The sequence below is a fragment of the Balaenoptera borealis genome (genome assembly GCF_965194805.1).
Source record: "Balaenoptera borealis genome assembly, chromosome: 12".
NCBI classification, from domain to species: Eukaryota; Metazoa; Chordata; class Mammalia; order Artiodactyla; family Balaenopteridae; genus Balaenoptera; species Balaenoptera borealis.
The window spans coordinates 79,411,792-79,424,878 of record NC_138869.1 but is presented as its reverse complement, the minus strand read 5'-3'; the positions used below and the strand labels follow the sequence as shown (position 1 = coordinate 79,424,878).

General features: G+C 44.3%; 1 protein-coding gene across 1 annotated transcript in view; it reads left to right on the top strand.

Annotated features, from left to right (window-relative positions):
* CLIC5 (chloride intracellular channel 5) overlaps nucleotides 1–13,087 on the top strand; it is a 109,152-nt gene that overhangs the window by 45,570 nt on the left and 50,495 nt on the right. The window contains exon 2 of the mRNA XM_082347662.1: nucleotides 10,250–10,359. Coding sequence (XP_082203788.1) covers nucleotides 10,250–10,359 — 110 coding nt within the window. The remainder of the gene's footprint in view (nucleotides 1–10,249; nucleotides 10,360–13,087) is intronic.

Here is a 13,087-nt window from a genome sequence, read left to right as displayed (position 1 = left end):
AAGGAACAGGAGAGTCACAGGCAGGACCGGCTGCAACTGGTGGGGCCCCCTGCAGAATGAAAACGAGGGAGCCTTTGTTCAAAAATGATTAAGAATTTCGAGGGCTTCCCTGGTGGCGCAGTGGTTGAGAATCTGCCTGCCAACGCAGGGGACACGGGTTCGAGCCCTGGTCTGGAAAGATCCCACATGCCGCGGAGCAACTGGGCCCGTGAGCCACAACTACTGAGCCTGCGCGTCTGGAGCCTGTGCTCCGCAACAAGAGAGGCCGCGACAGTGAGAGGCCCGCGCAACGCGATGAAGAGTGGCCCCCGCTCGCCGCAACTAGAGAAAGCCCTCGCACAGAAACGAAGACCCAACACAGCCAAAAATAAATAAATAAATAAATAAAAATTAAAAAAAAAAAATTTCGAGACGGCGAAAACAGAGCATTAAGCCAAGTGTGAGGCCCTTCTGCGCTCAGGGTCTCGTGCATCCGCACAGATGGCATGTGTGTGAAGCCAGCCCCGGACACAGGAGAGGCACCAGGTGACAAGGCAGGCAGCAGAGGGCTGAGTTTTAAGAGGAAGAGATAATCAAAAGTTTTAGCTACCAGAGTCAAGTGAGGGTAAGTCAGAGAGGAAGGAAGGGAGGGAGGGAGGGAGGGAGGAAGGAAGAAAGGAAGGAAGGAAGGAAGGAGGGAGGGAGGGAAGGAAGGATGGAAGGGAAATTGCTTAGTCCCAGATAGTGACTGAAAGAGAATCGCTTTAGAAGAGGGTGTTAAGTAGAAGCAGGACTGGCAAGAATTTTAAGAGAGACACAATAACCTATTCAAATAGTTTGGACATGAAAGAATAAGGAGGAAAACACGTAGGAGTGGAAAGAAGGGGCATGGTGTTAGGGTGTGGTGTTGGGCTGGAGAGGGCAATTCTTTCTCGGAGGGTGTGTGAACGAACAGGAGGGCGAGTACAGACTCAGTGCAGAAAGCCATGAAGCTCAGCGTAGGTTGAAGGTCACTCCCAAGAGGCCTCAAGCACAGTAATGTCACGCAACACACTGAGTTGTAGGCAGCCTTGGCCCCGAAGGCACTATCAGAGCAGGCTGGTAACTCAGGGTCCAAGGTACCACTGGACCCTGCTCTCTTAGTCAGACACTTGAGCTGAGTAGCCTTCTGGGCATGGAGCCTACGAGTTCCTTTGGGAGGGGATATTTACATAACTATGTTCAGTTGTTTATAAAACCATCTGGCAAGCTGAGGTGTTGAAGACACATACTAAATTGATGGGTTACCTGTCTCACGTGATATTTTTAAATTCATCCGGTGTGATGTTTAATTTTTATGTGTCAACCTGGCTAGGCTGTGGTGCCAGATATTTGGTCAAATATTATGCTGACTGTTTCTAGGCAGGTGTTTTTTTTGGCTGAGATTCACATTTAAATTAGTAGCCTTTGAGGAAAGCAGGTGACCTTCTATCCTGTGTGTGAGCCTCATCCAATCAGTTGAAGGCCTTAATAGAGAAACGACTGACAGCGTCGGAGGAAGAGGGAATTCTGCCAGCAGGTTGCCTTTGGACTTGAACTGCGACTCTTCCCTGAGTCTCCAACTTGATGACATAGCCCACGAGATTTTAGATTCAGCAAACTTCCACAATTGGGTGGAGGCAATTCTCTCTCTCTCTCTCTCTCTCTCTTTATCTCTATCTCTATCTCTATCTCTATCTCTATCTATCTCTGTCTCTATCCACACACAAATCCTATTGGTTCTATTTCTCTGGAGAACCCTGACTAATACACCTGGAATTCCTCATATGACATTATATAGGCAGCGCTCTGCATAGAGCTGATTCAGCCTTTATAATCAGCTTCAGATAAATGCTGAGAATCTCTGAAGCCTCAAATGTATACTTATTACCTGACTGCTTATTGAATGAAAAATGCCTGAGTGACCCCAGTGAGTTAAGCCTTATGTGACTGCTGAGAAAAAGAATGTTGTTTCTTCAAGGGTAGAACTTGCCATCTTCAAGCAGACCACATATCGCCCCAAATCCCATCTCTGTTCATGGGAGGCTGACCAACCAAATTATTGGAACAGCAGATAATTTGGTATTAAAAAAAATAGTCATAGTAAGGAGTATTTTCTGACTTACATGAATAAGAGAAAGTGGGCAGATCCCAATATTGCTACTATGAAGAAAAATTTTCTCTTCCACGTGATATGAATCAGTTTAGTGCTATAAAGATGAGTCATTTTATATCCAAAGAAAGTCCTCTTCCTGTGGTCTTTGTCACTTCAACACTCTTTCCGTAAGAGAAAAACCGGCCTGGCATAGAGAAAAGCTAGGAATTAGGAATCAAGAATTGTATCCCTGGGAGTTCCCTGGTGGCCTAGTGGTTAGGATTCTGGGCTTTCACTGCCATGGCCCAGGTTCAGTCCCTGGTCGGGGAATTGAGATCCTATAAGTCACGGCGCGGCATTAAAAACAAAAATTATATCCCAGATTCTGCCATGGGACCAGGCTGTGCAACCATGGGCAAAACGTCTAAACTTTCTGGGCCTATTTCCTTACCAGTAAAAAGAAAGAGCTGGACCATATCATCCTTGAGGTCAGTTTTAGTCCAACTGTTGTAGAATTTTTATCTGTAACTTGAAAAAAATTTTTAATCACTTGAGTCTTCAAGGATAGTTTTCATGGACTAAAGTAACAAAAAGTTGAAATGTGACATAAATGGTGACTTACTTAACTTTCTGGAGAGAATTCAGGTTTCTTTCTTCTAGTACCTCATTTAGGACTTAACCTTGTGAGATTTTTAAAGGAATCAGACAAATAGCCTAAAAATCTTCCATTTTGAAATAGCTGACGTTTAAGCATCTGTCGTAGTCTGGGTCCAATCAGGAGAGAGAAACCACACAGTGATTTTAGCAGGAGTTTAACATAAAGCAATAGTTAACTATGATAAAAGAGTACCCATTACATATAAGGACACTACATGGTACCCTAGAGTTGAAGGAGAATAGCCAAGGGATGACAAACTTAGAAGGGTTTCAACTCTCACAGGAGAAGTGTGGTCAGCCCAGTAGAAAGCATAGGCGTTCACTGGTCTGGCAAGGCCAGAGCTGGTTTGGAGTCGCTGGGCAAGCAATAGCCACCCTCCGGAGTTCAGGAGGGGCGCAGACGGTCAGCGATGGGGGCATAGGTGTGCAGTGGGGTCCAGGTGCCGGCGGGAACAGGGGGGCTTCAGGCCACACGGGGCTTGCAGAGTAAGTGGCAGATCTGTGTGGACACCCTGGCCGCAGGCAGACTTAACGCAGGCTACGTGGAGGCTTTGCCTTCTGTGTCCAGAGGGCTAGCAGCAGGATGAGATTGCAGGGAGCCGGAGGGATCACGTTCTGGGCTGGGGCGGGGGCAGGCTCACTGCTGACCCGCAGCCCATGCCAGAGGCAGCAGAAGAGCCCCTTCTTCCTGCAGGGTCCCTCCAGTCCTCTCTTCTGGGAAATCCTACCTGCGTGCTCACTTTAGAAATGCCGAAAGGAATTGCCACTCTTTCTCACCCAGCATTTATTGAAGGGTGCCTTCAGAGCTGGGAAACAATAAATTGATAAGGGACACGACATCTGTCAAGCTTAGATGTCGTCTCTCCCCATTCTGCTATTCCTTTTTGGACCCTTTCTGAATAATTCTTCCCTCTTCTGGACCTTGGTGCCCTCAAATGATTTGGGGGCAATTATCAACTTCACTCTGTTGTCTGGAGAGGAAGCTCTATGTACCTGGTCTGTTCATGGGGTATCTTATCCCAACAGGTCTCAAACGTTGTTCATGGACTCCTGGGTCCATGAGATCCTTTGGGGGGGGCTGCTGAGAGGTCACAACTATTTTCAAAGTCATCATTTCTCCCTGGGGTTGCTATTTTGTGGCATTTTAGGGCAAATAGAGGCAGTGGTATAACGGAGGAGTCATGCATGGACAGAAAAAAAAAAAAAGCCAGTCTCGTTTGTGAATGATCTTGATGAAGCAGTAAAAATTATCTAATGTAATTAAATCTCAACTCACAAGTACATGTCTTTTAAACATTCTGGCAGATGAAACGGGAAATGCACATCCAGCTGTTTGGCCTCATTGCCAAGCACAATGGTTGTCTCAGGAGAAGCACTTGTGCGATTGAGCTGTGACCAGAAGTTTCTCTCGCGGAACAGTTTTTGCCTGAAAGACAACCAGCAGAAAAACTATGGTTTTTACTACTTGGTATTTATTTGCCAGACATTTCCTGGGAAATCAAGGAAATGAGCTTGTCATTTCAAGACTAACAGCTGACAGTATTCATTGCCAATGATAAAAGACAAGCTTTCAAGAGAAAATGAGAATATTGGAAAACAGGTATTTGCCACCAGGATCTTGACAGCCTCTTTTTGCTTAAACTTTTCTGATGAGCTTGGTGGTGATATTACTGAAGGAGATATTTTGCTACTGTATAAAGAGATGTATCACCATTTGGAAGATCTGTTTAACTCCATGAAATGCTATTTTCCAAAAGATGAATTTGTGATGTGACAAAATCATTCATGGGTGAAAGACCCATTCAAAGTGTGAGATAGATGAATGGGTTTTAGTGAACAGAAGAATTTCATTGATAGGGTTTCAAATTCCACCTATCAACTAACCTTTAAGAAACTACCACTTGTTGAGTTTAGGTGTGGTATAAAAGAAAAATACCCACAATTATCTGAAAAGGCTATTAAATTACTCCTCCCTTTTCCAACTACGTATCTGGGTAAGGCCAGATTTTCTTCATATACTTCAACCAAGTAGCAAAAGACTGAATGCAGAAGCCAACTTCTGTTAAGTCATACTTAAAAGATTTTGTAAAAATATAACAATTCCACTCTACTTACTAAATTTCTTTTTTTAAATATATGGTTTCTTTAATTAAAACGTTATTTATGTTAACATGTAATGTGTTTATTATTAGTATTATATTTTAATGAATGAGTAAACAAATATTTGAAATATTTTTTAGCTTTAATTATAATACAGTAAATATCAATAGCTATAACCCACATGAACAAAAGCTCTTTGGCATTCTCAGCAATCATAAAAGGCATAAAAGGATTCTGAGACCAAAGAGTTTGAGAACTGCTGTCTTAAACTGCTTAATTTCATTAGGCACTTGAATTCACAACACTGAGGGAAGTTGTAAGTGCAAAGACTGAGACTCAGGGTCACACGGTGAATTACAGGCAGAGGTGGGTCGAGAACCGTGACCTCCTGCTATATAATGTCTTCTACAACCCAAGCTTTCTTCTCAGGATGCTCTTCAGAGGGCCAACATCAAAATTTTGGGATACTCAAGCCACAAAAGTGGAGCAATATCACCCTCCCCTCAACATGTATCTGTTCTAACAGGCACTGAATATCAACTCAGTTTCAGGTACCTGTGCTTGTTGCTGCTGAAGGTAATGTGAATAAAACATAGTCGTGTTTTGGGGATAGCCAAGCTCACCATATGGAGGAGAGACTATGTAGAAGGCAATATTTTAGAACATATAATATGACTTAGCTGGCATACAACATATAAAGTATAATCATACAACCTATATAATTACATCATGCTATTACTATTATCGTATGTAATATTATACAGTGTATAATATTTTATGTTTTATTACAACTTAAATAATATAGTATATAATACTCTATAGTATAACAAGGTATAGTATAGTATATACGCTTAATAGTAAATAAATTTACTATATCTAGGGAACAGACAGTACTTTGGGGTCATAGCTGGCTGGCAGTTGTGTGCACGCGAGGCCCATGGTAAAGCAGAACTGTGAACTTGGGAAGTTTGCCAGTAGCTGTACACCATTCTCCTTTGACCCTACTGTTTGCTTTCGTTTCCCAGTGCTGCCAAAATAAATGACCATAAACTGGGTTGCTTGTAACAACAGAAATATATTCTCACAGTTCTGGAGGCTGGAAGTTCGAAATCAAGTTGTCCTGAGGGCCAGGCTCTTTCTGAAATCTCTAGAGAAGACCCCTTCTTTGTCTCCTCTAGCCTCTGGGGTCTGCCGGCCATCCTTAGTGTTCCCTGGTTTGCAGACAGATCATTCCAATCTCTCTTCATATGACCTTCTCCTTTATGTCTGTGTCCAAATTTCCTTCTTCTTATAAGGACACCAGTTGTGTTTAGGGCCCACCCAAATCCAGCGTGACCTCATCTTTACTTGATTTCATCTGTGAAGATTCTGTTTCCAAATAAGGTCATGCACACAGGTTCTGTGTGGACATGAATTTGGGGGGAACATTATTCAACCCAGTACACCATGTTTTTGCCTGTCCCCAGCCCACATTGCTCAGAGCCTCTTTGGACCACAGCCCATCTGGATTTTCCCTCATACTTTTCAGGGCCTAGGGGTCCCATTGAGCCCCACCAAGTTTTTGGTTAATGTTTTAAGTGGTTGCCACAAGCTCACCGCATTTAACCCATGAGTTTAGCAGATGGTTTCCATGGGCAACTGGTGAGTTGTGAAGGAAGAAAAGAGGAGACTAAACAACTCAATAGTAAAAAAAAAAAAAACCCTAATAACCCAATTGAAAAATGGCTAAGGAGTTGAATAGATGTTTCTCCAAAGAAGACATACAAATGGCCAACAGGTATATGAAAAAATTCTCAACGTCACTAATCATGAGAGAAATGCAAATCAAAACCGTGATGAGATCTCACCTCGCCCCCTGTCAAGGTAGCTATTCTGGAAAAAACAAATGACAACAAGTCTTGGTGAGGATGTGGAGAAATTAGAACCCTTGCATACTGTTGGTGAAAATACAAAGTGGTGCATCCACTATGGAAAACAGTCTGGAGGGTCCTCAAAAAATAAAAAATAGAACTACCATATGATCCAGCAATCCAACTTCCAGGTAGTTAGCTAAAACAATTGAAATTGGAATCTGGAAGAGATCTTAGCACCCCTGTGTTCATTGTAGCACTATTTAAATAGCCAAGATATGAAAACAGCCTGAATGTCCTTTGACAGATGAATGGATAAAGAAACTGTGGTATACACACACAGTGGAATACTACGCAGCCTTAAAAAAGAAGGAAATTCTAAAATATGCAACAACATGGGTGAATCTCGAGGACATTATGGTGAATGAATTAAGTTGATCACAGAAAAACAAATACTGCATGATTCCAGTTATATGAAGTAACTAAAATAGCCAAAGTCATAGAATCAAAGAGTGGAAAGGTGGTTGCCAGGGGCAAGGGGAGGGGGGAGTGGGGAGTTGCTAATAACGGGAATACAGTTTCATTTGAGCAAAGTGAGCTGCTTACAGCACTGGACCTACAGTCAACAATACTGCATTGTGCACCGAAACATTTTTTAAGAGGGTAGATCTCATGTTAAGTGTTCCTAGCACAAGAAAAGGGAAGGGAAGGGGAAGCTTCAAGAGAGATGCAAAGACAGTAAGGGTAAATCATAAAATCCTCGCATATTATTTCTCTTGGTCTTTCGGCAATTTTTGTCTACTAGGTCTAGAATCATAATATAAGACAATAGTGGAAATGTGGGGAGCTGTGACAACCAGCAGCCCGCAGAGCTGTGGCACGTGGACTGAAGGCTGGGATGCATCACGCATATCCGGCACCCGCGCCTCCTGCTCTGTGAACTTGGGTGAAAGTGCTACCCGTCTGGGCTGGGTCCTCAGGGTGGAGTCTGAGTATGGCAGTTAAGAGCTCAGAATTTGGAGCCAGATCGCTTGGGTTCATTCCAGGGACCCTCAGACCAGTGATTTCCCCTCTCTGTAATTTCCCCTCAGCTTCCACACCTGTAAAATGGTGACACTATCTCACTACACAGGTTTCGCATGAGGAATAAATGCGTTAATAATATACGTAAAGCACTTCGAACAGTGCCTGACTATATAGACATTCGTTGGTATTATTAACATTATTGTATGAATTTTGGGTCCAGCTAATAAGAATTCCAATAATTCAGTAGTACCTCCATCAATCCCCTTATGACCACCTCCACTCCAGCCTCCACCCCCGGAGGTAAAACAGATGAGAGTGTGTGGACCGTGGCTTTTGTTTTTTTTGTTGTTTTTTAATTCTCCACTTGTCACTTACACCATAACCGGCCCTGGGGAAAAGTTCCTTTGTCAGGATGTCTTAAAGGACCAGGAACCTGTCAGATGAGTGCTTCTTGGGAAAGAAAGTCTTAGGGAACTGATGTCATCAACTCAAGTTTTGCAACGAGCTATTATTAAATTCATAGTCGCCTGTCTGAGTGTGGCTTTATCAGTAACTTTAGCCCTGTGGGCAGGGGTGGCGCCCACCCTGTTGCCCTCCACCTTTCTGATTTTCTATAACCTAGCCGTGGTGTCTGAAACACTCAGGGTGGGTCTGTCTCCAGCACTAAGGAAAGTGAGAACTGAATCAGGATGGGGTTCTGGGTGGAGTTAAGAGAGAGGTAAAATAACTGTAATTTCATAGCAATTACCTACAAGCAATACCATCAAAGGCGCCAGTTTTCCATTATAAACCTGAGCCTCTGCTGGGAGCGATGGGCCAGGTAGAAATAAGGACACAAACCTGCCTTCCCACCCGAACCCCACAGCAAACAAACCTCGAGGGGAAAACTAATGTGCTGAGCTTGGAGGGTAGTTTTTTTCTCCTTCTCTTTCAAAAAAAAAGAAAAAGAAATCTTAGTAAGCCCCCATTCCAGGATGTTGGTTGGATTGCTGACAGCTTTGCAAGCAAGGCTGGGGGGCCTTCCCTCTTTGAACCCTTCCTGTTAGTGGAGCCTGGTCCTGATGCCACCACGGTTTCCAGGGGAGCCAACAGCAAACTAGAATGAGTGGGTGATTTCTCCCTCCAAGTACCATTTTGGGGCCAATAAACCACTCACTGGAAAAAAATTACACAGAGATCAGCTCCCCAAACTTTTTGTTCATATGTTTGCTGAAAGTGTATTCTTTATAAAATTCACATCTCTGCAGCCTACTCAGAGGTAAAGATAGAGCTGCCTTTCAGAAAAAAAAAAAAAATCTGCTGTTTTGAGGAGGGTACTGAGAAGGGGAAATGTAGGGAGCAGAAGTGTGGAGGTCCTCAATAATCTGTCATGGTTTTCTATGTGTTCCCATCTTATCCCCCAACCCACCCAACAGGAGGCCATAAGCTCCTGAGTAAATGCAGTTTTGAATCCCTTGTGTAATTTCTTCCAGTGCCTTGTACATGGTCAATACGTATTCATTGAGCAAAAGGATAATTTAACAAATGAATGGTTTATTGACACTAGGTCAAGTAGTAGTCAGAACTAAGTGGGACACTGATTAAAGTCTTGAGCCTGCTGACAAGATAGAAAGAGATAGGGTCAAAATCTGAGGACCTGTACTCATGACATCTTCATGGAGCAAGGACCAAAGGGTAGAAGATAAACTACAGAGGAACATACTTTGCCGAGGTATAACCAAAGGAAAGCATTTCCTTTGGTTATAAATAGTTAGAACTGTCCTCAGAATGGACTGATTTGAGAGATACACATTGCCAGTGAGTGGAGATATTCAAGCATAGATGAAATGATTACTCGGGAGTAGAGAAGTTGGTCCGATATCATTTGTGTTAAGACTATGTGATGCTGAAGGTCTCTTTTTACCCTGAGATGCAAGAGTTCAATGGTTTCAGAAAGTTATGACTCTCCATAATCACCACTCTGGAAACTCACATTCAGTTCTGCACGTGTTTTTTTTGTTTGTTTGTTTTGTTTTTTATAAATTTATTTATTTGTTTTTATTTTTGGCTGTGTTGGGTCTTCGTTGCTGTGCGAGGGCTTTCTCTAGTTGCGGCGAGCGGGGGCTACTCTTCATTGCGGTGCACAGGCTTCTCATTGTCGTAGCTTCTCTTGTTGCGGAGCACGGGCTCTAGGCAGACACGCGGGCTCAGTAGTTGTGGCGCACGGGCTTAGTTGCTCTGCGGCATGTGGGATCTTCCCGGACCAGAGATCGAACCCGTGTCCCCTGCATTGGCAGGCGGATTCTTAACCACTGCGTCACCAGGGAAGCCCTCTGCACGTGTTTATTGAGCCCTCACCCTGTGCCAGGTGTCACCTTGCATAAACATTAGGAAGACAAGGATAAATCTTAGAGGGCAACTTTAAAGTAAGGCTGGGGCATGGACTTTCGGTTCTGCTCAGACTGGGCTCTGGCTGTTATAATCCTATATTCCTTCTTGCTAATGTGCACAAGCTAACTCAGGACTCTGGTGCTTTTCTTTCTAGGCTGGAATCGATGGGGAAAGCATCGGCAACTGTCCCTTCTCTCAGCGCCTCTTCATGATCCTCTGGCTGAAAGGAGTTGTGTTCAATGTCACCACTGTGGATCTGAAAAGGTAAAGGATGCTGCATTCATGAGCGATATGTTTCTCTGCAGGAAGAGACGCTCTTCCATGAGGGAGGGCGAAAACCTCGAGGCTCCCAGCAGCCTCCTGCTTGCACCTTGTTGGCCAGACCCCTAGTTACAAGGGAGGCTGCAAAAGCCAGCAACACCCTTGGAACAGAGCAAGTCCCAATCAGCAAGGAAGAAGGAGGGAATGGACAATGGGTATCTCGACTGAGAGTGTCTGGCACAGAGATGGGCACGGCATCTAAAAATCTGGGAGTGAGCCATTCTGGTCCTACTAGTGCCCGCAACCTAGGTGACCCCAGCCGGACTTCAGGTGCGAGAGGTTGAGTTTCCAAGGAGTTGGGATCCAGACCATTTCTCCCACTATGTTCCCATCTTTAGAACTCCTTAGTGTGAGAGCTCTGGATTAGAGACTGGGATGGAGAGTTACCAGTGTTCTGCTTTTAAAGTGCAGTTTTAATGGCCGTTAAAATATGGGCATTGTTCACCATCACAAGCTGCACTGTTTCCATCTTTCTTCTCTTTCCTCTCCTCCGCCTGTCCTGTAAATGCGGACTGGCTCAGGCTCACTCCCTGGGTATTTATCACCTGCCACAGCTTTCCCCCAGTGAGCTTAGCATACTCTCCCTGTCACCTTTATGTCAATTATTCCATACCCAGAACCCTGCTCTCTTCTAGATATTTCCACTTGCATTTTCTGTTATCACTTTAAAATCTGTGTGTCAAAAATTGTACCTTCATTTTCCCTTTGAATTGGGGTCCCCTCCTGAATTCCTTTGTTCTTCCATTTTTCTAGGCACTGAAACGTTTCCAGCTCCCTTCCCTTGCCACCCCCATTGTCCGTCAGTCGCCAAGCCCAGGGCATTCTCTCACCGTGCTGTCTCTTACTTCCAGGCTCCCTTGTCCATTCCCAAAGCCCACACGTGGTGTGGGTCCCACCACTGGCAGCTGGACTGTTTCTCTGTTCTTCAAACTGGTCTTCATCCTTCTGGTTTCTCTCTGTCTCTCTCTGATCCATCCTTTATATTATCATAAGGTTATTCTTCCTAAAATAATCCTTTAATCATGTGGCTCTCCCTACTCAGAAAACCTCCTGACATTTCCCATTGCCTGCAGCATAAATGCAGCTGCAGCCCTCCTTTGTCTTTGCCTTGGTTCTTCCCAACATTATCTCCCAGGACCTATCTGCCTCTGGCAGGCTGGACCACCTTCTGCTGCCCTTGTCCGTCTGGCCTCCAGCCGTTGCCTGGGATGCTTCCTCCGTCTCACAGAGGCTCTCTGTTTTTCCTGAATGGAGAGATGGTGCCCAGTCCCCAGAAGCAACCCCCTCCCCTGGGAAGCTTCCCCCTCCCACCCTACCACTCTCAGGCAAATCTATCACTTAGCCTCCCTCCAGACTCACCCAGCATCTATGGTCCATTTTGCATCTCACCAATTTACGATATCTACAATCCCGATGCTTTATAACTAGCACGTGCTTTCCCATAAAAAATCACATAAAGTGTAACCCTGTGAAGGAGATCTTATTTCTTCGTTCTATATGAGGAAACCAAGACAGACGCATTTAAATGACTTGTCCAAGGTGCCCACCTGGAATTGGAGGGGCTGCCACTAAAAACCCGATCTTCTTGGTTCAAATGCCACGCTCTTCAGGACACATCAGTTATGAAATTTGTTTTGTCATTCGCATCAGACCTTCAATTCCTCAAGGGCAAGTCAAGATCATGTTTTAAGTTTCTTTTGTATCTGCCATAGCAGCCAATTCATTCATTCGGGGCCCTGACTAATTTCTGTCAAATGAATGAAAACACACACGAAATGCAGATATTGTCTGTGACAACTACAGAGAGCAGACTTGCATACAGTTGGAAAGATTGGCTTCCTTCAGTGGAGAATAGGAGGTCTTTGGAGTATCATCTGTGAAAGTAGACTCGTATTTGGCTGGGGATCAGAATGGGAGAGGGAACCACCCCAGCATTCCTTAGGTCCTTACAAGGCTCTTTCCTAGCTGTTGTCACATCCAATCCTGCCAACACCCTTTGAAGTGGGCCAGGCAAGTATCACGACTCCAGTTTTATAGATAAGGAGAATTTCTTACTGGAAAAAAAATTAATATATATATGTATGTATATGAATCAAGGAATTTTTAAAATGTATGATACAGTGAAGTTTAGCAATTCCTAATAAAACTAATTTCTTATCCTGGCACCACCGTGTATTGGTGGAGTGACCTTGAACCTTCTCTTTTCTGAGCCTGTTGCCTTACCTGTACAATGGGGATAAAAGTTATGCCTTGGGCTTCCCTGGTGGCGCAGTGGTTGAGAATCTCCCTGCTAATGCAGGGGACACGGGTTCGTGCCCTGGTCTGGGAAGATCCCACATGCCGCGGAGCAACTGGGCTCGTGAGCCACAACTGCTGAGCCTGCGCGTCTGGAGCCTGTGCTCCGCAACAAGAGAGGCCGCGATAGTGAGAGGCCCGCGCACCGCGATGAAGAGTGGCCCCCGCTTGCCACAACTAGAGAAAGCCCTCGCACAGAAACGAAGACCCAACGCAGCCAAAAATAAATAAAATAAATAAATAAATAATAAATTTAAAATGCATATTCTTAAAAAAAAAGTTATGCCTTGTTTCTAGAGTTATTGTGAGGATCTGATGAGGCAGGCCATGGACCACTTGCATTGTGTTGTGCTGGCTTCTAGCAAGAGTACCACAC